At 35.3% G+C, this 22,138-nt stretch overlaps 12 protein-coding genes across 12 annotated transcripts; 6 read left to right on the top strand and 6 right to left on the bottom strand.

Annotated features, from left to right (window-relative positions):
- Window positions 1-407: 407 nt before the first annotated feature.
- Window positions 408-1,823, top strand: EIN_085110 (alpha-amylase, putative; the record flags this gene model as incomplete). Its single annotated transcript, XM_004184597.1, has 1 exon — window positions 408-1,823. The coding sequence occupies one exon, from the start codon at window positions 408-410 to the stop codon at window positions 1,821-1,823; it is 1,416 nt and encodes a 471-aa protein (XP_004184645.1).
- A 249-nt stretch (window positions 1,824-2,072) lies between these two features.
- Window positions 2,073-3,159, bottom strand: EIN_085100 (hypothetical protein; the record flags this gene model as incomplete). Its single annotated transcript, XM_004184596.1, has 2 exons — window positions 2,073-2,736; window positions 2,780-3,159. The coding sequence occupies 2 exons, from the start codon at window positions 3,157-3,159 to the stop codon at window positions 2,073-2,075; spliced, it is 1,044 nt and encodes a 347-aa protein (XP_004184644.1).
- Window positions 3,160-4,153: 994 nt separating this feature from the next.
- Window positions 4,154-6,298, top strand: EIN_085090 (hypothetical protein; the record flags this gene model as incomplete). Its single annotated transcript, XM_004184595.1, has 1 exon — window positions 4,154-6,298. One exon carries the CDS (start codon window positions 4,154-4,156, stop codon window positions 6,296-6,298), a length of 2,145 nt encoding a protein of 714 aa, XP_004184643.1.
- A 116-nt stretch (window positions 6,299-6,414) lies between these two features.
- Window positions 6,415-6,813, bottom strand: EIN_085080 (hypothetical protein; the record flags this gene model as incomplete). Its single annotated transcript, XM_004184594.1, has 1 exon — window positions 6,415-6,813. One exon carries the CDS (start codon window positions 6,811-6,813, stop codon window positions 6,415-6,417), a length of 399 nt encoding a protein of 132 aa, XP_004184642.1.
- An 809-nt stretch (window positions 6,814-7,622) lies between these two features.
- On the top strand, window positions 7,623-9,146 carry EIN_085070 (hypothetical protein; the record flags this gene model as incomplete). The annotated part of the gene is made up of 2 exons (XM_004184593.1): window positions 7,623-7,784; window positions 7,839-9,146. 2 exons carry the CDS (start codon window positions 7,623-7,625, stop codon window positions 9,144-9,146), a joined length of 1,470 nt encoding a protein of 489 aa, XP_004184641.1.
- Window positions 9,147-9,271: 125 nt separating this feature from the next.
- On the bottom strand, window positions 9,272-10,271 carry EIN_085060 (WD repeat-containing protein, putative; the record flags this gene model as incomplete). The annotated part of the gene is made up of 2 exons (XM_004184592.1): window positions 9,272-9,517; window positions 9,573-10,271. 2 exons carry the CDS (start codon window positions 10,269-10,271, stop codon window positions 9,272-9,274), a joined length of 945 nt encoding a protein of 314 aa, XP_004184640.1.
- A 263-nt stretch (window positions 10,272-10,534) lies between these two features.
- Window positions 10,535-11,407, bottom strand: EIN_085050 (hypothetical protein; the record flags this gene model as incomplete). Its single annotated transcript, XM_004184591.1, has 1 exon — window positions 10,535-11,407. One exon carries the CDS (start codon window positions 11,405-11,407, stop codon window positions 10,535-10,537), a length of 873 nt encoding a protein of 290 aa, XP_004184639.1.
- Window positions 11,408-11,633: 226 nt separating this feature from the next.
- EIN_085040 (br serine/threonine protein kinase, putative) lies at window positions 11,634-13,005 on the bottom strand (the record flags this gene model as incomplete). Its single annotated transcript, XM_004184590.1, has 2 exons — window positions 11,634-12,534; window positions 12,605-13,005. The coding sequence occupies 2 exons, from the start codon at window positions 13,003-13,005 to the stop codon at window positions 11,634-11,636; spliced, it is 1,302 nt and encodes a 433-aa protein (XP_004184638.1).
- A 579-nt stretch (window positions 13,006-13,584) lies between these two features.
- On the bottom strand, window positions 13,585-14,544 carry EIN_085030 (hypothetical protein; the record flags this gene model as incomplete). The annotated part of the gene is made up of 1 exon (XM_004184589.1): window positions 13,585-14,544. The coding sequence occupies one exon, from the start codon at window positions 14,542-14,544 to the stop codon at window positions 13,585-13,587; it is 960 nt and encodes a 319-aa protein (XP_004184637.1).
- A 1,940-nt stretch (window positions 14,545-16,484) lies between these two features.
- EIN_085020 (hypothetical protein) lies at window positions 16,485-17,099 on the top strand (the record flags this gene model as incomplete). The annotated part of the gene is made up of 1 exon (XM_004184588.1): window positions 16,485-17,099. The coding sequence occupies one exon, from the start codon at window positions 16,485-16,487 to the stop codon at window positions 17,097-17,099; it is 615 nt and encodes a 204-aa protein (XP_004184636.1).
- Window positions 17,100-17,519: 420 nt separating this feature from the next.
- EIN_085010 (hypothetical protein) lies at window positions 17,520-20,525 on the top strand (the record flags this gene model as incomplete). The annotated part of the gene is made up of 1 exon (XM_004184587.1): window positions 17,520-20,525. The coding sequence occupies one exon, from the start codon at window positions 17,520-17,522 to the stop codon at window positions 20,523-20,525; it is 3,006 nt and encodes a 1,001-aa protein (XP_004184635.1).
- Window positions 20,526-20,958: 433 nt separating this feature from the next.
- On the top strand, window positions 20,959-22,065 carry EIN_085000 (hypothetical protein; the record flags this gene model as incomplete). The annotated part of the gene is made up of 1 exon (XM_004184586.1): window positions 20,959-22,065. The coding sequence occupies one exon, from the start codon at window positions 20,959-20,961 to the stop codon at window positions 22,063-22,065; it is 1,107 nt and encodes a 368-aa protein (XP_004184634.1).
- Window positions 22,066-22,138: the final 73 nt, after the last annotated feature.

Here is a 22,138-nt window from a genome sequence, read left to right as displayed (position 1 = left end):
TTTCTGCATTTTCTGATATTATGTGTATAATGGCGTAATAGTACTTGGAATGTGTGGGGGTTTAGTATTATAAAGAATAATCTGCTACTTCTTCTTATCTTTATATACTATTTTGTATTAAAATGGTATATATACCATTTCAAATACCATAAAAAAGTATTAAAATATTTTACTATATTATTTCAAATTATAATTATTCCAAACTTCGAGTTCTTGTGCAAAAACAGTTGTGGAAAATGGCGAATTAGTAAGATTAATACCACTTTTTGATATCACTGATAAAAAGCCATTCGAAACAGATTAAAAATAACAAAACAATTGAAAACGCACCATTGAAGAGTATAAAGATGATTTTGGAGCGTTTGAATGAACGAAAAGATTCATAACTCGAAAAACATACTATTTTCATGTTATTTGTGTTTCTCATCTGTGTTGCGTCCGCAGTCGATTATACTCAGTTTGACAATTTGCGGATATACCAAGTGATGGTTTCGTCTTTTCAAAATGGAGACCCGAAGACGGGATATGGTATCGGGTATGGTCCGTCGGCACACAAAGGGGATTTGCGTGGGATTATCAAGGCAATTCCTTATATCAAATCTCTAGGCATGAACACGTTATGGATGACTCCAATCTTTAATTCGAATGGAAACAGTCTTCTAGACTCTACCGGGTATTTTTGTTATGATTACTTCAACATTGATCCAAAGTTTGGTACCATTTCTGACTTTCAAGAACTTGTCACTACGGCACACTCCAATGGTCTTTATGTCATTTTAGATGGTGTTTTTGGCCATCATAAAGACGGTGCCGTCGCTAAATCTCCTTCAGGAAAACTTCCCCAAGGTGGAAGTAATCCCGTGAGTTACCCGGGTTCTCTCGAGTTCTATCAAGAAGTTGCCAAGTTTTGGATAGAGAAGTATGAAATAGATGGGTGGAGACTCGACCAAGCCTATCAAGTATCGACAAAGAACCAGAACAGTAATTACTGGGTTCAAATAAGGAAAGTCGTCGAAGACACTTGCAACGCGCGAAAGAAGGCTGGGAAGAAATTTGGGATCTTAGGGTATATGGTAGGAGAGATCTGGGACAATGCTGCGAATATAGTGAAGTATGGATATACCGGAACGAGTGGGAAGGGTCTTTTGAGTTGTTTTGATTTCCCCTCCCGATATGCACTTGTCGAGACTTTCGCGATGTCGGAGACGGGAGCAAGCACACAGTCTGCGGGGCGTCTAGCTGACATCTACAAAATGAATTACCCTTCAGATTTCCATCCCAATTTATTCATTAGTAACCATGACGTCTGGCGATTTGGCAATTTGATTCGTCGCAAGTTTGGTATCACACGACAAAGTACTGAATATTGGCTCCGCCATAAAGCCATATTTGGTGTATTAGCTTCGTATTCGGGACCAATTACAATCTACTACGGTGACGAAGTTGGAGACTTAGTTGGTTGTTACACAAAGAGTGGGGATTGTAATGGCGCTTACGATGATAACATGGCGCGTACAGATGGTCACATCACAGGGTTCAATAAAGATGAACAGGACTTACACGACTATGTCGCCAAACTTATGAAACTCCGTGCAGCGAATCCAGCATTATACAAAGGAAGTCGACAAAGCCAAGACATCTCTGGAACACTTTATAAGCTGAATAAAGTGTCTGGTAACAATAAGATCCAAGTCTTGATCAATACCAACAATTTTAGTTTCAAGACAGATTGTTCCCTTGGTACTGATTTGGTCTCTGGAAAGAAGATCACAAACAAACTGTGCGAGCTCCCACCTTTTGCAGTTCTTTACATCAAACAATGACAAACTCACCTAAATAAATTTGCTTTCTCTTTACTTCATCTTTAGTTCCTATTAACAAATATACTATAACCGTTACTATTTAAGTGTCTTGAACTCCATTATACCAATCAACTCTTCTCATTGGGTTGATAAATACCAACAAAGAGACTATTGGTATTTCCTCAACACAGTCGCTTAGCCAATGAAATTTGTAAAACAATAAAAAAGACAGAAATAACAGACAACCAAGAAAGTACAAATTCATATCAATCAAAACTGAGAAGGAACAGCAGAAACAGATCTGGAGCAGTTCTGTTTTTTGCTCTTCTTTGTCATCTTGAAGGACATGGGGATGGAAGGTGAGTTGTGGAGAGAGCCCGGGACAATCGATGTTTCAGTTCTGTTGAATGATTCGTCCGGTTTCATAAATTCGTTCTGCAAAAAGACGACATTACCAAAAATGTCGACGCGGTCGTCATCGCCAAGTTTAACAGATGAGCGGACGGTATCAAATACAACTTCCTCTTCGTCATCTTCCCAAGGCATTGGACCATCGAGGATTCTTGTTGTAAACCCCGAGATGATCCCGCTTTGATAATTCTGATGTCTTGCAATGAGTTGCTTCTTTTTACCATGTCCTTGAGCGTTCTGTTGATCGGCTTGATGAGGCAATGTGTAGTGTGGATAGTCTTCTACACTATGGTACTCATCCTTTAATCGATCCAAAAGCTCTCGGACTTCTTTGAATTGTTCCGTGACGTTCTTCAGCTTCGCGTTAGCTTGACTCGAACAATCTTCAACATCGTTATCCAAGGGCAAAGCGCACTCCACACACACCAATCTCCCTGTCGCGTAATCCATATACTCTATAGCCTCTTCTTGGGTGTACTTTTTATTGCATTTTCTGTCTTTGTTAGTCTCTTTCCACGTGTTTCTATTAGATCTAATAGTATTAAGTCAAAGATATAAGAACAAACTTACAGATGTACATCGCCTCCTCCACCTTTCGCGACTCGTTGAGTTCGTTCATTATTTTTGAGTACTTGAAAACGATGTTTTCGATGGCGGATTGGTAGTTGATGTAATACGCTGAGATGATCTTCTTTTTCTCGCCGACGCGGTCAGTCATCGTGACAGACTCTATTAACCGCTCCTCTTTGAGGACTTGCAGCGATGTGCTGACCTTCGAGAGTGGCATACTTAACTCCTCGGAGATCGACTTTTCCGTTTTGAACTGGTTTGATGACTGCAGTGAAAGGAGTACAATAAGAGTATACGGTTCGTTCAGCATCGAACAAACCTTTTGGAGGATTTTTGCGACAAGAGAAAATTGGAGAGCGGTGCTCACCACTGACATCTGATTTTTATAGTTTTGAAGCTATATTTTTTCTTTGTTTGCGTTATGAGGTTTTTTTATTATTGTTATATCTTTTCGGTGTTATCCCGTTTTTCTGCAGCAAAAAGTAGACAAAAAATTGCCGACTTTTTCAAAAAAGAGAAATTCGTCTTGCTGGTATGTTGCTATTTTTGAAGCACAAAAAATAAAAATGATGAATAAAACTGCTAAGCGCACGAAGACATCAGCTGACTAGATATTCGTTGATCGAAGGACGTCTTGATGTGATGAGGCCGAGATTGGGAAAGTCAGAAAGACACAACCCGCCTTGAGTTTCACGTTTTGCTCCAAAAAGTTGGGGTTGTGTTTTACTATAATTCTGGTTCTTTTACTGGTTTTACAATGGTTCCTTATTTGGTACACGAAAACTTGAAATCATGGGGTTTTAATGAGTTCTGGAAAAATGTGATTTGTTTCAAAAACAAAACATGGAATAGACTTTCTTATCATAATTTTTATTATAATATATATTTATATTTATAATAATTTATATATATATAAGTAAAATATTAATATGGTATATATTTGAATTTGTTTATAGTTAAATAAATAATAATGAAGAACAAATAATAACTTCATTTATTTTCAAGACAAAAGTTTTTTTTTTCAAGTCAACCCAAAATTAATTATTTTTAATTAAATATTTCTAAAACATTATTTAACAATTGTTATTTCAATTATGTTATTAATAAAAAATTTAATTTAAAATAGAATATTTTACTATAGAAACCATTCCATTATTTTATTTAAATTCTATATATTAACTAGTTTTATATTTCGAGGTTAAATCTATAATAAAATCTACCCAAAGAATACAAAAATAATAATTTTAACTTTTTAATAAAAGTTATTGTAGTAATGGATTGTATTTCCATCGCACTCTAATTTTCAAAGTGAAAAGAAAAATCACCTTGTCAAAATCAATTCAAAAACACATTAAACTAAAAAAGAACTAATGCTTGTCCTTTGGCTTGTAATCCTCAATGTACTTTCCATTGACTGTGAGTCTTTAAAGGTTAATACCTTTTACGATGTAGAAGCAGCGTTTTCATGCATTGATAGTGTTATTATAGACGCAGACAAAGCAACTCGAATGCTTGCGGATATAACTGCGATATTTGAAACATACGTCTACAAAGATATTCTTCATGCTCCACCAGAGATTGAAGGTCACCCAAATTACTATCAAAAAGTTGACATTGATGCCATGTTAAAAAAAATCGATACATCGGAGCAACCCGTTTACACGTTCTATCAAAATATCCAAAACGTCTTTGCTGCGACGCACGACTTACACTTGTCATTCAGACTTACCTCTGACAAAAATAACACATATTACTTCGACAACTTTTATGCAACACTTCCATTCTATTTTGACATCATCAATGAAGGAAAGTCTGTTGTGTTGTTCCCAAGCACACAAATCAAACCGTACGGTGGTGTAATTCCAGACGAAATCATTGCCAATGAAAACGTGCCAATCACTTCTATTAACGATTTGGACCCACTCGCTTACATCAGAAACTTTGCAGAGAGTTACACATTCCTTAAGTCCAGTTTTGGAAGATTCACATACGCAATGGAGACTTTACAATTCAAAAAATTGTCATCAACTCCGTTGGACATCGACTACTTGAAAACCCCAATCAAAATCGTCTTTTCTAATGGAAATACCGCCAATGTCAATTACCAAATGCTGTACGCCCCTGTGTCTTCCCTTTCTAAAGCCGCACAAAATATCGTGAGAGAAAAAGAACAAGGCAAAACTGTGGAACCAATTATGGTCTCGGACATCTTTGGCAAATTGAAGCGCGACGACAAGGCATTTGACTTCGAGTCTGCTGATGGAAACTTGGCGTGTAAGACATACACAGAACAGGACAAAACGACTATCAACGTGATTGTATTGAAAACGTTCTACCCACAAAGCCAAGTCGACAATTTCTATGCCACTTTTAATAGTTGTATTGCACAGATAGACAATAACAATGGACCCATTGCGATGATTCTTCCGATGAATGGTGGAGGGTATGGGGATCTTGAGTCGAACATTGAGAACCTTCTTGCCCCTTTTGAAGACACCAACTTGATTGGCTCCGTCAGAATATCACCAGGCGCCGAGTTTTGTGTGAAGCATGAGTATGGTGCTGGAATGTACGATCCAGAGACGTGCAAAATTCGGTATGACATTGATTCAAATGATACGATTGGGGATTGGTACACCGAACCAGTGGTAAATTGGTATCAAGGATATTCACATATCCGGTCTCAAGTCTCTTTGCTTGTTCCTGAAAATATGTTGGCCGCTCGTTTTGTTAAAAACCCAAGAAATCCGGATCAAGTCATGTTATTCAGTGATGGGTACTGTTACTCCGCATGTGCGTTGTTGACGAAAGGAATGTTTGAGAGAGGGAGCGCTATTAATGTTGGATATGAAGGTGACCCCGAAGGCGATGTCAGTGCATTTGATTGTGGACAATCGCCAACTGCGGTCATTGGCATGGACGAGATGGGTTTACAAGAAGGAGATGAATTGGCGACATATGGCGGTTTTATGAGAACAAGCTTCTATGAATATTTCAAGTTTAATTTGCACTACAACGAAGAGGTGATTCCGCGCGAATTCACGTTGTCTCCGGTCGACGAGAGAATTCATATTTATAAATACTCTGAAGACAAATTGCCAGAGTTTGTTGATGCTGCTCGGACAATTTATGAGAAGTATCAGACTCAGTGTAATCCAAACAATAAGTTACTCACAAAGTATTCAAAAGACTGTGACTCTGTTATAACTATAGAACATGCACATGGTGGCTATATCTGTGGAGATGATGGGAAATGGTCTCAGACGTGCAGAGCTGCGTACTGTGACGTGGGGTACAAGTTTGATATGTTCAACTCTGTTTGTGTGAAAGACGCGTGTGACAAAGAGCAGTCGAGTTCCGTTTCTTCCGAAGATTCTGGACTGGAGGACTGGGCTATTGCGTTGATCTTCCTTTCATGTGTCGTTGTGATTGCCATTATTCTTGCCCTTATTGTTATTGTCGCCATTTATCTCACCAAAAAGAAGGAGAAAGTGCCTTATGAGCCTGTTGAATAATTCGGTTTTGATTCGTAAGTTTCTGTTTTTCTCAGATTTGTAGATCAAAGTGGCAAGTAATTATCGCTTGTTGCAAGTCGTTGGAGAAGACAATAAAATTAGAAAAAATAAGTAAATTATGCCAACACTATAATAGTGGTAAGTATGCAATAAAACACAAAGACAACAACAAGGGCAATGATCGACCAAAAGACCCATCTTTTGTCATTCTTAAGTGGAGAGTTGTGATACTTGTAAATGAGGTAGAACCACACACATGGGATAAAAAAGCCGACAGCAAACAAGACAAAGGATGGAGACTGAAAAGTATTGTCAGGCTTTGTCTCATACTCCTCATCGGCAGCATAAAAAACTACTGGCTTTTGAACTAATGGAGGAAGAAAAACTTGTGGTTGTGGTTCTTGGCTCTGTGGGGGTGGGGCAAGTGGACTTGCATCAGACTGATTTGGAAGTTCCTTTGGGGCTTCGCTCGATGGCTCCGGTGGCAATTTCTCGTATTGCATGCGTGATGTCATATGGAAAAACTAGTTTCGTTTATAAAGGGAGTCCAAAAGTGTTTCTTGAATTAGTAGCGGATTTCTTCTCAATGAAAACAACTGTACTATAATTAATAATAAAATAAACAACTGTTTATAACATTTGTATTGGATATTTTTTGGAGAATAAAAAAAATCTACAAGTATTTTTAATGTGATTAATTTGGGAAAATATCCCGAAAACAACGATAAATAATGCCAATTATAAGATAATAATAAGGGCCAAAACAAAGTAAACCAAGGAACAAAAAAGATGTTGGGTATTTGAAAAATTATATTTATAGAGCTATTATTTGCAATCGAACATGATTCGAAATAATAAATAGTTCGTTTCTTGTCAGAGTCTGGTATATGACAAAAATCGGGTTATTATGCCCAAATCAACTAGAACTCTACCTTATTAGTTTTACTCAGAAGTCACTGAATTTTTGTGTATAATCGGCATATAATTATCAATTCAGTCTTTTTATTACAGTTTCATTTAATCAATGCTACTACATATGCAAATTTCTTGTTATGGTTTTTAATACTTTTACGAACGAAAAATAATCATGATACGTATGGTTTCATTTGGTCGTTTTTGTACCTAAAAGCAATAGAACTTATTACTTAATTTCAATTAAATAATATGAAAAAACTCGCTTTTGTTATTCAGTTGTTATGTATTCTTGTCAACTATTGTGTTTTATATTTGCTATACATAACAAGCTAATAACAAAAGGAGTGTAAATAAACACTTTTTAAAAAAACTAGTTCGGAATTAGCAAGACTAACTAAAAAACATACCAATGGACACAGCGTCTGTGGACCATGCACTCAAAAACTCACGGATCAAAATTCATTCTTTCTCTATATGGGGTATCCCGCCCACAACAATTGTATCAAAAAACAAGACCGTAAAGCCGGAGTTACTTTATAAATATCCAGACAACGCGAATCTCCCTTCTCATGTTTGTTCTTATACCTCACTTCATACTTACTTGGGAATATACATTAATGTATAGTTAGTCGAGTTCATCATCCCATTTGAGTGCAAAACTGAGGCGATAACCAACGCGAATTTGATGCGAAAAGAATCGCCATATTTTCAGTTACTCCACACCAACACACACTCACTCTTTTGTACATGCCTTCCACACGTCGAAGTCGTCCCGTTCCCGTCTGACATCATTCAAGAATCCGAAATTCGCAAGTTATACACTATGACGACTTCTACAGTGCTCACCCGTCGAGTCTACTGTTTGGCAACTTCCGCGCCAATTATGACGACGTCAGCGAGAATACTGAATCAATTACTCCAAGCAGATTTTGAGTACAAAACAAAGTGGCTTGAGATGTTCTACCTGAAGACGATGCCCATAGAGAAGAGCTTTGTATATAAAACAAGTCAAAAAGAAGCGATTGAACGCGTGAAGAATGTGATTGACCAATTCAATGAACAGTTGCGAGACCAAGAACGAGAATTTATCGGCGAAGTTTCGCAGTTCTCGCGCTCGCCGTCGCCGATGTCTGCTTCGCCGTTACTAGCGGCGGACGATATGCTCAAGAAGAACTTCAGCTTCCACTCCGTGAAGTTCAATTTCTCGTCGCAACTCAAATCAATTCGACGATTTTGTTATCCGCGACTTTTAACGACAGTCAATCCCGTCGCTTTCCTTCAAATGATCAATGCGGTGATGAGTGGGATTGGTTGTGTGTGTATCTCCCCTTCCGAACACCAACTTTCTATTGCGTGTTTTGCACTGTTGGCGATGTTGGACCCGTTCAGTTGGCAAGGGTTATTCATCCCAATTGTCCCCCCACAACTCTCCGACTTCTTAGAATCGCCAATGCCCGCTATATTGGGGAGTTTACCACCAAACAAAAAGTACGTGTTGGCCACTGCTGATGTCGTGTACTTAGAGAAGCAGCCCATGTTCAAAAAGGTGAAGTCAAACCCTAAAGTGATCACAATACCAAAGTACGAGCTTTTAGTGTTAAAAATTGCTTCATTAGTGCAAGAAAAACTGGGGAATGTAGCATCAGGGAAGACGTTTGAAGACCGCGAAGTCTTGTTGTCTCGTGTTGAAGACCGAGTCATTGACGAATTTGTGGAAGAGATCCATGCTTTAGTCAAGGCAAGTTGCATTGACGAGCCCCTTGAAATGGTTAAGAAGGCTATGGACACTTTCAAGCCAAAAACCATCAACGATTTCCTCGAGAGGTTCATCAGTTTGTATAAGGACAACAAGTATGTCTGCGAACTTGTCCAAACACAGCACTTCAATAGCTGGTGGTATGACAATTATGACAAAGAAAGCAGTAAGTCATAACCTGTTTCAATATATTTTACCATTACATTCCTTTTCATCAACACTCGTTGATGGTCAATCGATAATAATACATTATAATCTCAATTTTAAGAGTCAATTAAACATCATTCTGTTTCACCAATCCATCACATCAAAGGGACCGTCCACCAATTCACTACGGAACATGAAGTGGCGAAGAGAGGGTATCTCAAATTGCACTTGATTGACTGAACAGTCGTTTGATTACTTTGCGAGAGTGGTGAAGTCAGATTAGTGGTGAAGTTGTAGACGTTGACAGACCCATCAAACCCATTGGAATACAACATCCGACTGCCTTCGGGGGAAAACTCGATTTCTGGCGCACCATCCTTTTGTCTTGTTTCAAATGTGTTCTATTTGTGAGTAATTGATTTCCTTCAAAGTAAATGAAAAGGAAGATATACAAACTATAACAGGCTTGCCCTCAAAGAAAGCGTCGATTATTGAAACACTCCCACTAACTGCAGAAACAGCCACTCTTTTTCCGTCGAGTGAGCACTTAAGCTTTGGGTAGTAACTGTTTTGGAGTTGTAAAAATTGAATAGGGTTATACGGAAACTTTCTCAAGTCAAACGCCTCCAAATTTTGGCCTTCGACAACGACTATTCCACTTCCGTCTGCGTTAAAGTTGGCAACGGGAATCGTTTGGAAGACCGTGTTCGCAACATTGGCGTTATTCGTTCTGATATCCCAGACCATAACATGGCCATCAGCCGAAGCGGTCAGCACTATATCAGCTGATATACTATGTTCGAGGGAAGTTATTTCATCGGTGTGCCCATGGAACAGTCTTACAAACTCCTTTGTGTATAAGTCAAAGAGTCCAAACGAGTTTAAAAGTCCGCGTGTATTAAAGGATGATACAATTGTATTGTGGTTGTGTGTAAAAGCAACTTTCCCTGTTCCTAAAATCGGCGAGTCTATCAGGGTAGGTGTCTTGGGGGTTGACACGGTGTGCACTCGGTATTTGTTGTCCCCACAAGAACTCACAAAAACCTCCCCATCATACGAAAATGCAGAACTGATATACTCGTAGTTTGCTTCCGCGTATACGTAACTCTTTCTATAATACTCGAGCTTCGATTCACTCTCACGCTGCGACGCCATCAAATTTTCAAGTTTTTTTTTTCCTAATAAACAATTATAATTATTTTTATTATATATTTACTAAAAGTGAAAAAAAGGATTGTTAATTTTTTTATTATTTAATGGTAAAAAAACTATTCTATTTTAATTAAAATAATTATTATTACAATAAACATGTTTATTTTTCAAAAAAAATGTTTAAACTATAAATAAACTAGTACAGAACTAATACTAACACTAATAAACAAATAGTAAAAATATTAAACTGAAACTATAAAAAAACATTAAAGCAATTGTATCACCACAAGTTGTAGTGGTACAAATGGGTCAATTGACGTCCTCATTTTGAGTAAGTCCTCTGTTTTGTCTCCGTACTCAAAGCATGAAAGGTTGAACCTACTTTCTTTGATCCCATCTTTATAGATCATAATATCATCGGCGAATCCAAATAACCCTTCTTGGTCGTTGTCCAAGAAATACCATAAAAATGCTATTCCCTTGTGTTCTTCCTTTATTTTAAATTTCATTTGACTCTTCAAGAGTCCATGAGATTCTGTGACAAAGACAAAGCAATTTTCATCTTCAATTGTTTGCGACTCTTTCTTAACAATTTCTTTCCCAACAAACCCACCAAAGACAAAGCCTGTTGTGTCCTGAATAAGAAAGACAAGGTTCTTTTTGTTTTCAATTTTATTTGCAAAGACTGAGTCGCACATTGAAAAGGAGTCCGTGGAAGAGTCAAAAACAACGTGAGCCATTTTGAGGTTTGTCCATTCCTCAATCTTTTTAATGTCATCAAAAGATAAAAGTGGATGAGTGAAACCTTTTCCACTTGTTGCACTGAGTGACTTTTGCTTTAGCGAGTTAATTGTCTGAACAAGGTCAAGTTGCTCGTTGTTTAAGTCGTCGGTGAGGTTTTCGAAATTTTCGAGCAATCGACTCAATTCCTCCTTCAGTTGGTTGAATTTGAGAATGACACCAAATCGATTGTCTGATACCTCCTTGAAGTTTTGAAGACTTTTTTCAACACTGTCCGAAGCGTGCAAAATTGGGATTTCAAGTGTTTCAGTCTTTAATTTGGAGAGTTCGTCTAACTTCTTTTGAACCATTTCCGACTCCTTTTGGATGTAACGTAAATCGACAAACACGTTGCTCATTTCTTTTTCAAGTTTAGTTATTTCCCAGTTTTATTAGCAATTGATATAAATTTTACTATAATTTCATTAGACGGTTGAGTCTATTTTAAGTTAATTATGAAACAAAATTAAATCTATATTTATAGTTGTTTTATTCATATTTTTATTATTCGAAAAACAAAAATGAAACTAGAATTAAATAATAAATTAATTAATAACATTCCGTTACTTGAGAACTATTTCCAATCTATTCTAAACTAAGTTTTAACAACACATCAAGCAGACTACACAAGTCCGTAAATCCGTGCTCGCCCGGACTCGTTGTCAATACGACCCTAACACCCTCGCCTGTTTCCACATACTTTATTTTGAAATCGCAGCACTTTTCATTTTCAAATCCAAGATACTGTGAATTCCGAATATTAAGATCTTCCAAAAAATAACGAATAACATTTTTGACGGTTGCAAAATTGTTTTTGGAAAAATCAACTATTTTTTCCAGACTTTTTTGGGTGCCATTGAGTTGTTCGACAACTGGTATTGCAAAGAGTTTGCAATGGTTTCCCGTTCTTGAGAATTTGAACTCTTCTGGTGTGTTAAAGTACTGAGCCTCGATGATTCGATATATTTCTTTCAACGTGTTTTGGTTTGGAGATGCGAGTAAATTTCTTACAGTAGAGACGTGCAAATATGGGACGATATAGTTAAGTGTATTTAACAAGTCGGGGTGTGGGGTGTTGACCAAAGGACCGCTATATAATGTGACTGGTGTGTCTGTGTAGTGTTTAAAAGCTTCTGCCAGATACACAGAATCCAATACTCCATCCAAAGTAATTCTCTTTTCAGGGTCTTTCTCAAGCATTTGTTGAAGAATAATGCCTATCCCTTTGTCTTCTGGGTAGTTTTCTGGAGTCATTCTTTTGCCATACAACATGACGTATAACACCATCCCACATGAATATACATCAGCAATATAAGGGTTATAAGGTATTCGAGAAATTACTTCTGGTGCGGAGTACTCTGGGGTTCCACTAAATTCGCAAATCTTTTTGTCGTCGACTTGATAGACAGAAAATCCCAAGTCGATGAGTTTGATTTCTTTCAGTGTCGAGTCTAATAAGACATTTTCTGGCTTGATATCGCGATGACTACATATGAGTTATATAATTTATAACTTTATAATGTTTCAAACAACTTTTATAATATAAAGGAACAAACCAAATACATTTGGAGTGGAGGTATTTGACCGCACGAATGAGTTGACAAAAAATAATAATAGAAGTTGTGATGTCAATGGTTTTTCGTGTACATATCAAGTCATATAACTCACCGCCGGGCATATAATCCATCACAAGAAATAAATTCGTTGATGTTTCATAAACTTGATACAATTGAATGATAAATCGACTTTTGAGTATTTTTAAAAAGGCGACTTCTCGATCTATCCGCGTTTTCGCTTTCGAATTGTTGAATATACTTTTGTTAATAATTTTCACCGCATATTTAATCCCAGTCGAAATGTCAAAACAGAGATGTACAACACATGTCGACCCTTCACCCAATCGCTTCCCTATAATGTAATTCCCAATTTTGTAGAGAGGAGGACTACATAAGCTCATATTATTTTTGAGTTGAATTTTTGTTAATTTTTAGTCAAATAAGACAAATTGAAAATTATTAGCAATTCTACTAATTCGTATGTTTTTTTAATTATTTGTTTCTTATTTATCTGTTCTTTGTTTTCGGGTTGTTTCCTTGAATAAGTGTTTCAAAAGAATTGTCATTTTTGAATAGTTTTTATTTCTATATTTATAAATAACACTTCGAAACCTTATAATTTTTCAAATTATAAAGTTAGTTCTATTATAATACTTTAATAAGTAATTTTATTTATTAAAATGAAACACACTATTTTAGTTATTTTTATAATAAATATATTAATTTTTTAATTCAAAATGATAATAAAATGATAATAAAAATATTATAAATTGTAGTTTACTTATAAATATAAAAGTAATAATTGTATGGTTAATACTATGTTTTTTAATAATATCTTTTAATACTATTTAAAAAGATCAATTAAATATTCGAATTATTTCTTCAATAAAAATAAATGTATTATTGTTATAATAAAAATTTACCATTAAAAACGATAAAAGATAACTCCTAACAAAATTGACTTGTACAAACACATTAACTCAAATGAGGAGTGCTTTAATGTACCCAGGTGTCTCTTGGTCTTGGATGTGTTTTGATGTGAACCTCAATGTATCAAGAAGACTTTTAGTAGTTTCACAAATCAGTTCGTCTTGTTGTCCGTAGTTCTTTAATTGCATGATACACTCCCTCACCCGTATTGGCGTCTTTTTGTGAAAACTCCCAAACGCCGACACAATATCATTCAAGATGATGCTCCCTGTCATGACTCTGAGACAAAACAAATTTGTTTCGACCTTCTCAAATGTTTGTGAAGTGACCATGTCGTTGCATACATTCGCCAAAGTGCATAACAACCCGCTGATGTTATCTTTCACGACATCGGACGCATTTTTCGAAAAGTCGTTGACCGCCTCTGTGAGTACTTTCATCATCGGAGATGAAAACGCAAAGAACATCGACATCTTATTTGCGACATCGTCTTTAATTTTGATTTCATAATCTTTCTTGACACCTTTCATTCTGTTCAGTGTTCTTCTATAATACGAAAAGTCGTTTTGAATGGACGAATTGCCCAACTTCTTGTTGTCAAATTGCAACACAAAGCTCAAGACAAGACCAAGTTGTTTCGAGAGGCCTTGATAGTTTGTAAGAGATGACTTTGCTTCTTCCATCGAAAGCACTTGAATGATTTGAGTAAATATTTCCTTTAATTGATTGGAAAAATCGTAGAAGTTAAAAAGGATGTCAACACGTGGTATTAAAGCTTTCCAACATGCTTCTTCGTTTTCTTGAGACACTTGTGAGATAGCCTTTCGTATTAATTCTTCACATCCTTTGTAGTTAGTTATCTCGTCTAACACTTGTGACGAGCGTTGGAGACTTTTGTCAACTTGAGAGTACAAGTCCTGTTCCTTTTCGTTTGGGATAACATTCTCAAAGTCAAGAATAATTTTATCGCCACGCTCACCACCTTGGAATAACGATAGTATTGCCCCCATATGTGATTTTCTATGCTTTTCAAGTTCTCTTTTTCTTCTTTTAGTATCCTTAAATACTTGTTTATTTTTCTCTTTGAATTTTTTCTTAAATAACAGGCAGATTGTTTAACATAATACATCGGGAATTTTGGGGGTTAATTATATTTCCGTTGTGTTTTGTGTATCATTTCATTCTTATTATTTATTATATAATTAACATTTCAACAAATAGTAGTTTTGGAAAGGTCGTATTGAAATTTTCGCATAAAAACTAATATTAAAAAAAAACGATTTATTATTTTTTTTAACAAGTATGTAAAGAAAAAAAACAACTAATTGATGGAAAAAAAACAAAAAATTCAAATAATAAAAATAAGGGAAAAAGAACCAGAAAAATATAGTAAACATTATAAGAAATGTATTATAAAAAATTACATAGGAAGGGAATAACCCTCACGAACTAAATTGCCACATTTATGACTAAGGGAACAAGCTGCAGAGGAACAAGACACAACAAAACTCACATTCTTTGCAAGAGATGCGGAAATCGTGCGTGGCATTTGCAAAAACAGAGATGTGCCTCATGCGGATATCCAGACCCACAGATGAGAAGATACAACTGGGGATACAAAGCACTCAGAAGAAGAACTCAAGGAACTGGAAGAATGAGAAACCTCAAGGTTACCCTCAAGAAAACAATAAAGGCATAATAATTGAACCCTTATGTTATAGCATTTGAATATGCTTTTGTTGTGTTTATACTACTATCTGTAAGTCGTTATTTTGTAACCTTGTGTATAACTCTTTTAATACCTTTTATTATTTAAATATTAATAAAACTATTTGAATAATTATTGTAATACTTATTAAATGTTTCTAATACATAGAATTATAATGGCTAATTAATGATATATTATTTTTTTATTAATATTATTAGTTTTTCTTTTTATGTCGTTTTACTATGTATTATAATACTAAATTATAGTAAATTTACCAATCAATTTTTTTAATCAAACAAAAGAAATTTTTAAATAAATGTTTTAAAAAACATTTTAAACAAATTTTATATCTGAAATAGTTTTTTTTGTGTTGAATTCTTGTTAATTTTAGTAATTATTACTTTAAAAAACGGGAATTGACAAAAATAATTTATAAGAGAAGGTATTGTTGTTTTATTAGTTTTCATAACTTTAATTATAATAAAAAATGTTACTAATAAAAAGGAGAGACAAAAAAAGACCTTTTTTTAGGAAACAGACAACTTTAGAACTTGAAAAAAAAATAACAGAAAAATAAATGACTGTTTTTGGAGGTGTAAAAATGCCCCCGTTGCCATCAAATTATTAAATGGCGCATTTTTAAAATTTTAAACCGTCCAATATAAATTAATATTTTTTTATCTGTGAAAACGGGAGATTTGGGTTGTTATATTTATTTGTAACCACAACAAAGAGACTCAAATCTAAAAATACTGCAGTCTAATTCTATTATTTCCCATTCAAACAATAAATATTTGTTTTATTTTGCGATTAAATAATATTGTTTTTCGGGTAAATTATTTCAGAAGTAATTAAATAATAGACAAACACAACGTAAAATGGTGGGGAAATTTCTTATTAATTTTTAATACTTATTTCATAGTATTAAAAATAGAATAGTTAAAAAATGATTAGTAAGTTAAATACAACAGAGGAATGATCAGGTGAAGGCGCATTTCACTTCTTGATTTAACAAAACAAATGGTTATATAAAACATGTGGATATTCTCAGGGAAAAAGAAATAATTAACACACAAAAGTTGAAATTGCCTCAATTAAAAAGCTTAACGATGAAAATGAAAAATGAAACAGCTATTCATAGAAAATAAGGAAAAGAGCGAAAAATTTTTGGCTCTTTGTTTTATCCAGAGGGTTGACTTCTTATTATAAAAGCGAACTTCTTTCTTCACACCCCAAAAAGTTATGGAAGTCAAGACACTGAACACTTGTACTTGCTATTTGTGCACCAAATCAAACACTGATACAAAAATGAAAGAAGTCAAAGCAACAACACTTTGTCTTTGGATCTTAAAGTCCTTAAAACAACTCAACCCCGACCAAGAGTTCTTTTCTTTTAGATTCGACGTTTGCAACTTCGTCGACTTGCATTCCTGTGTACTAAAAGAACTCACATCAAAATCAAGAAAAACGTGGAAAAAGAATTTGCTTGACGCACTCAATAGAAGTGATCGAGTTGAAAACGGAAAAGACAATTTTTTGGGAAGAGGATATTACAGACTCAAAAAGAGTAATTCGTCGGAAGAATCTTTGTCTTCAATAGTGTTACCACAATCTCCAACGCACATCAAAGAAGTTGGAAAAGTTGTTGTGAAGGAACAAGAGGAGAAAGAAATAATCAAAAATACGATGATTCACAATTATGATGAACTTGTTATGTCATGTTACCAGAGTTCATTACTTGCACAAAGCCTTTGTCAATCAACAAAAGCGGATCACTGCACATTTGGTATGGCCAATATAACTTTGGGGTCATTTAATCGGGCGCATCATATGAGAAATGTTGTATTTGATTTGTAATTTACTATTCAATTCTTTTCGTTGATGAACGGTGACTCTTTGTTATAATATGTACCATATTATATTAAAAATGAAGTTTATATATAACTACTTCAAATGCAATAAATTGGACGTGTTAAAACTATGTTGATATCAATAGTAAGAAATAATTAACAAAAAAAAACGTGTAATTTCAACACTTTTGTATGTTATTCATTTATACACAATTTTATGAGAAAACATGAACTAAGCTAATGGGGTGTTTTATATGAATTTAGAAATGCAAAAAGAATTAATAACAACCAAAATATCGGAATTCTTAGTATTATAAATATATGAAACTAATAAAAAGTGTATTAAAAAACACCACAGTCTATTATGCTGTTGTGTAATATATCTACCAAACACACCATATTATGAACTGAAAAATGAATTAATTATATGTCGAGAATTCAACTTGGCAAGAATCGAAGAACTCGCGCGGGTGTGACACAACCAGTCGCAGAACCCGAACCTCAATTTACAAGGACCACAACTACTACAAAAGAAGAAGATGACACAGAACCACAACTTGACGATGAGGAAGAAGAAGAAAAACGACGTATCCTCGAAACATTGGCGAAACAAAACAACAAAAACAAACAACCCGAACAACCAAAAGAGGATGTGCCTCAAGAACCCCCAAAAGAAGAAATCAAAGAAGAAATAAGCACAGAAAAAGGTCAAGAAGAACCCCTGCGGAAATCAAATTTTTTGAATCGAAGAATGTCCCGAGCGGGTTCTGGCAAACGGTTTACGACAGACAGCACTGAGACTCCCGCCAAAGCGGAAGACAGTCCTGTTGAAAAGGAAGCTGAACCTCATAAAGAGAAGGAGAAAGACAAAAGCGGCAAAGACAAGAAAGAAAGGCGGCTGAGTTTCTTTCAAAAGATGAAAGGGAAGAAAGACAAGAAAAAGGAAGACGATACGAGTGCGGGGACAGACTCAAAAACAGAAGAGCAAACAACAGAAGAAGACACTTTGCCATTCAACGACGAAGCTTTTAAGTCGTTTCAAGAAGAAATCGACAAACTTAAAAAGCAAGTTGAAGACCAGGATGTAAGTATTATGGTCAAAACTAAGAAAGAAGAAAGTCTCAATAAAACAATTGCAGAATTAAACGACGAAAAAACAAGACTTTTGAAAATAAGCGAAGTGAAGGACGCACGTGTTTCAGAGCTTGAAGAAAGCTTGAAAAAGGTTGAAGAAGAAAAAATCAAAATGCGAGAAGATAAGGCGAATTGCAACGAAGGAATGGAGAAGGTGGCCGAAGAACTTGAAAGTGTAAAAAAGGAGAAGCAAGCCTCCGACGAAACGAACGAGAAGAACTTGAAAACATTGAATTTGAAGATTGAGGAATTGAAGCAAAGCATTGCAGAAAAGGATGAGGAAAACACGAAAATGAATGAGCGTATTGACATCTTAACAAAAGAGAAAGAAACGAATTTGACAACATTCGACGAGGTGTCGAAAGAAGTTGAAAGTTTGAAGACACAACTTGAAAAGGTTAATCAAGAGAACACACAACAAAATGAAAAGATGAAAAACGACTTTGAAATTGAGAAACAAAATCTTTTGAAGCAAATTACAGACGGAAAGGAAGAAATAACAAAATCGAATGAAGACATTCAAAATCTTCAAAGCGAAAAGAATAAAATTCAAGAAGAGATGAAAGAACAAGTCGACAAGAATAACAAATTGGAAAAACAAATTGAAGACCAGAAAGAACAAATCAAAACACTTGAAGACAAAGTCGAAAAGGTTGAAAATGAAAAAGCAAAGGTGATGAGCGACATGGCAAATGGCAGCGATGGGATGCAAAAGCTGAATGAAGAACTCGAAAAGGTCAATTTGGAAAAACATACTTTGGAACAACAAAATTCAGAGAAGGACAAAACCATTAAGTCGGTCAATTTACAGATTGAGGAATTGAATATAAAGATCCAGCAACAAGAAGAAGAGTTTCAGAAAGTTACAGCCGAAAAAGTGAATTTTGAGACTCAGATTACTGCATTAACACAGAAAATAGCCGGTGGAGATAGTAGCGCAGTACTTCTGAAAAATCAAATAGAAGCACTGAATGAAGAAAATAAGAAATTAAAAGAAGAAATTTCCGATTTAAAAACAAAGGTGTCTGGTTTTGTTAGCGAATCATCTATTCTCAATGCAGAACTTGATAAATTGCGTGCTGAAAATTCGAGGTTGAGCGATCAGCTTTCACAACACAAAGATGTCAAAGACTCTTTGGTCCAATCAGAAGAGAACATTAACAAACTTAAAGAACAACTGAAAAGTCTTGAAAAAGAGTTGACTGAGAGTGAAAATGCAAAGAAGTCACTTGAAGAAGAAAATTCGAGTCTGAATGATGAAATTGAAAAACTGTCGAATGACAAAAGAACAAATAACACTGACAACATCCAACAAGTTTTGACTCTTAAAAAGGAGAACCAACACCTCTCAACTTCTTTAGAACAAAAGAAAGATGAAGTCTCTCAATTGCAAGAGAAAATAGAAGGGTTTGAAGGGATGGTCGCTCTCTTAAAAACTCAATTAGAGAAGAGCAAAGTTGACACACAAGAACTTACTTCCTTAAGCGAAGAGAATATTGCGAAGGAACAAGAGGTCACAACACTCAAAGAGAAAATTGACGACCTTGAGAAGCAACTGCGTACTGTAAAAAGTCGTGCAAATTCCGATCAGACTGTTAGTCGTATTCAAAACACGCGCAGTGGGATGAACAACACCATCGAAGACTTGAGACAGAAACAAAGCGAATTGGAAAAGGCGAATTGGGACCTGAAAGACACTATCAACGAGTTAAACAACAAATTAAGTGACAAAGAGCAGCTTATAGAAAACTTGAAAGACAACAACCAGAGTGTCATCGGAAAGACAGAAAGTGAGAAAAAGAACTTGGAAGACACATTGAACGAGCGAACAACAGAACTTGAAAGTCTTAAAGAACGTCTTGAAAAGGAAATAATGGAGAAAAAGCACATCCAAGATGATTACAACGATTACGTCAGAAAGGAAATTGGAGAAAGTGGGAGTGTCGGTGAGCCTGGCGAGGATGAAGCAAGAGAGAATGAAATAGCAGTGAGACAATTGCGTGTTGAAAACACTAAACTGCGATGTAGTGTAGATACTTTAAGTGAACAAGTTATGAGTAAACAAAACTTGTTACAACAACGGGATGACAAAATAATGAAGAGCCTTGAATATCATTACTTCGAAGCAGTTTGGACGGCTTTGAAGATGCAAGTGATCGAGTATGGTGGGTCGAAGAGTATGTTAAAGAGAGTGGCAGAAAACCCGCTCTTCTTGTTCAAGAAATGTTATCAGGAAAATTCATTTGACAGATACAACGAGTGGGTTGTGAAATATGCCAAAGGACAAATAACCAAATAAGTCCAGATGCTGTATGTTGAGTTCTTTATTAAATTTAGTGGTTCAGTTGAACTATTAGTTGTTAAGCAAATTATTAATAATTAATTCTATACTTAGATTTTTTATTAATTAATAATATTATTTTTTAATGTCAAAATAAACTATAAAAATAATTTATAATAAAAAAAAGAAGTTGAGAAAAACTCTGTTACAATGTATTATAATATTTATATAATTTTTTTATAATAAATGATACATGTTAATAAGAGGAAACTACAAACAAGTTTTATTCAAATAGAATGTTTTACTTTCATTAAACTACTTTTTAGAAATTCGTTACTATATTGTGGAGTTTGAACAGCCAAAAAGATCAAAAGGTAAGACCCCAATACTTTAAAATACAACACACAACAAAAAATAGAAGAAATGAAAGGCCGAAAACTTGAAAATAGAAATGATTAATAAGACGTTAGCGGACAAATTCAATCAGAACATAACGTCGATACCTGATGGCAGGGTTAGGAAGTGTTTTGAACTTTTAAGAGACATGGTATTTGAAGCATTGGATGTGAAGAACATCATGCAATTTCAAGGGATGGGGAGTCCATATTTGGTTGTTGATTTTTTAGACAAACACGTGTTAACAGAGAAAGTCGAGACCGAGTTAGTGAATGCTTATAACATCACACCGGAGCTGATTGATGAGTCAAAAAAGTTGATTAAATTAGTCGACGACGACAAATCGAACATTGACAAGATCAAGAAGATGTCTGATGAAGAATTTGAGTTTGTTATCCGACACCACAGAGGTGAACCGATCTTTGATTATGTTCTTCTGGCTTTCAATAATGGAGAGTTGACTGCCAAGAAGTCCAATTTGGTTCGTCGTGTTCTTCACATAGCGTCTGCTCAGAAAGATATAGTCTTAGGATGTGGTTATCAACTCTCGCGCACACAGACGTATGATTTAGTCGACCGTATGTTAAAGACATCAGAGAAGCGGTTATCTTCCAAGATTAATATGGTAAGAAAAGAGAAGGAGCGTATCGGTGCCTTCATCACAGAGCCACAAATTGCTCAACTTGAAAATTGGACGAAGATGAAAGTTGGGACGGTAGTCTTTGATTCCAATAGTGATGATTGGGCAAAGTCCAGTAGTGTATTTGGGCAACGAGTGTTGAATAGAAAGAATGTCGTCTTTGTCATAAAAGATACAAAGAACAATGTCTTTGGTGGTTATGTCAACCCTACAATCGAGCGCTCGTGTATTATCGACGACTCTGACGCTTTTGTGTTCTCATTAGAATCAAATGGGCGGGTAGCAGACATGAAGAAATTTGTGATCAAGAATGAGCGGAAGCGTGATGCCTTTCGATTGGGTTCAGAGACGTGGGAATGGCTCTTTTGGATGGGGTTCCGTGACATCTTTATATGGAAGAAAGGGAGTGAATACGAGAACTTTTGTGAACAACAGTCCTTCGATTACGAAGGTATACCTAATGCCTTATGTGGAGAGAGTAATTTCTTGATCTCACGTATAATAGCACTTCAGATGATATAACTGTCAATATTTTACTATTAATTAACTATTACTTAATGATGTCCTTATTCATCTTAACAATAAAAAGAAATCA

Source organism: Entamoeba invadens, assembly GCF_000330505.1.
Source record: "Entamoeba invadens IP1 unplaced genomic scaffold scaff_1105074725643, whole genome shotgun sequence".
Lineage (NCBI taxonomy): Eukaryota > Evosea > Mastigamoebida > Endamoebidae > Entamoeba > Entamoeba invadens.
Note: the sequence above shows the minus strand (reverse complement) of the source record. Positions and strands in the feature narration are given on the sequence as shown.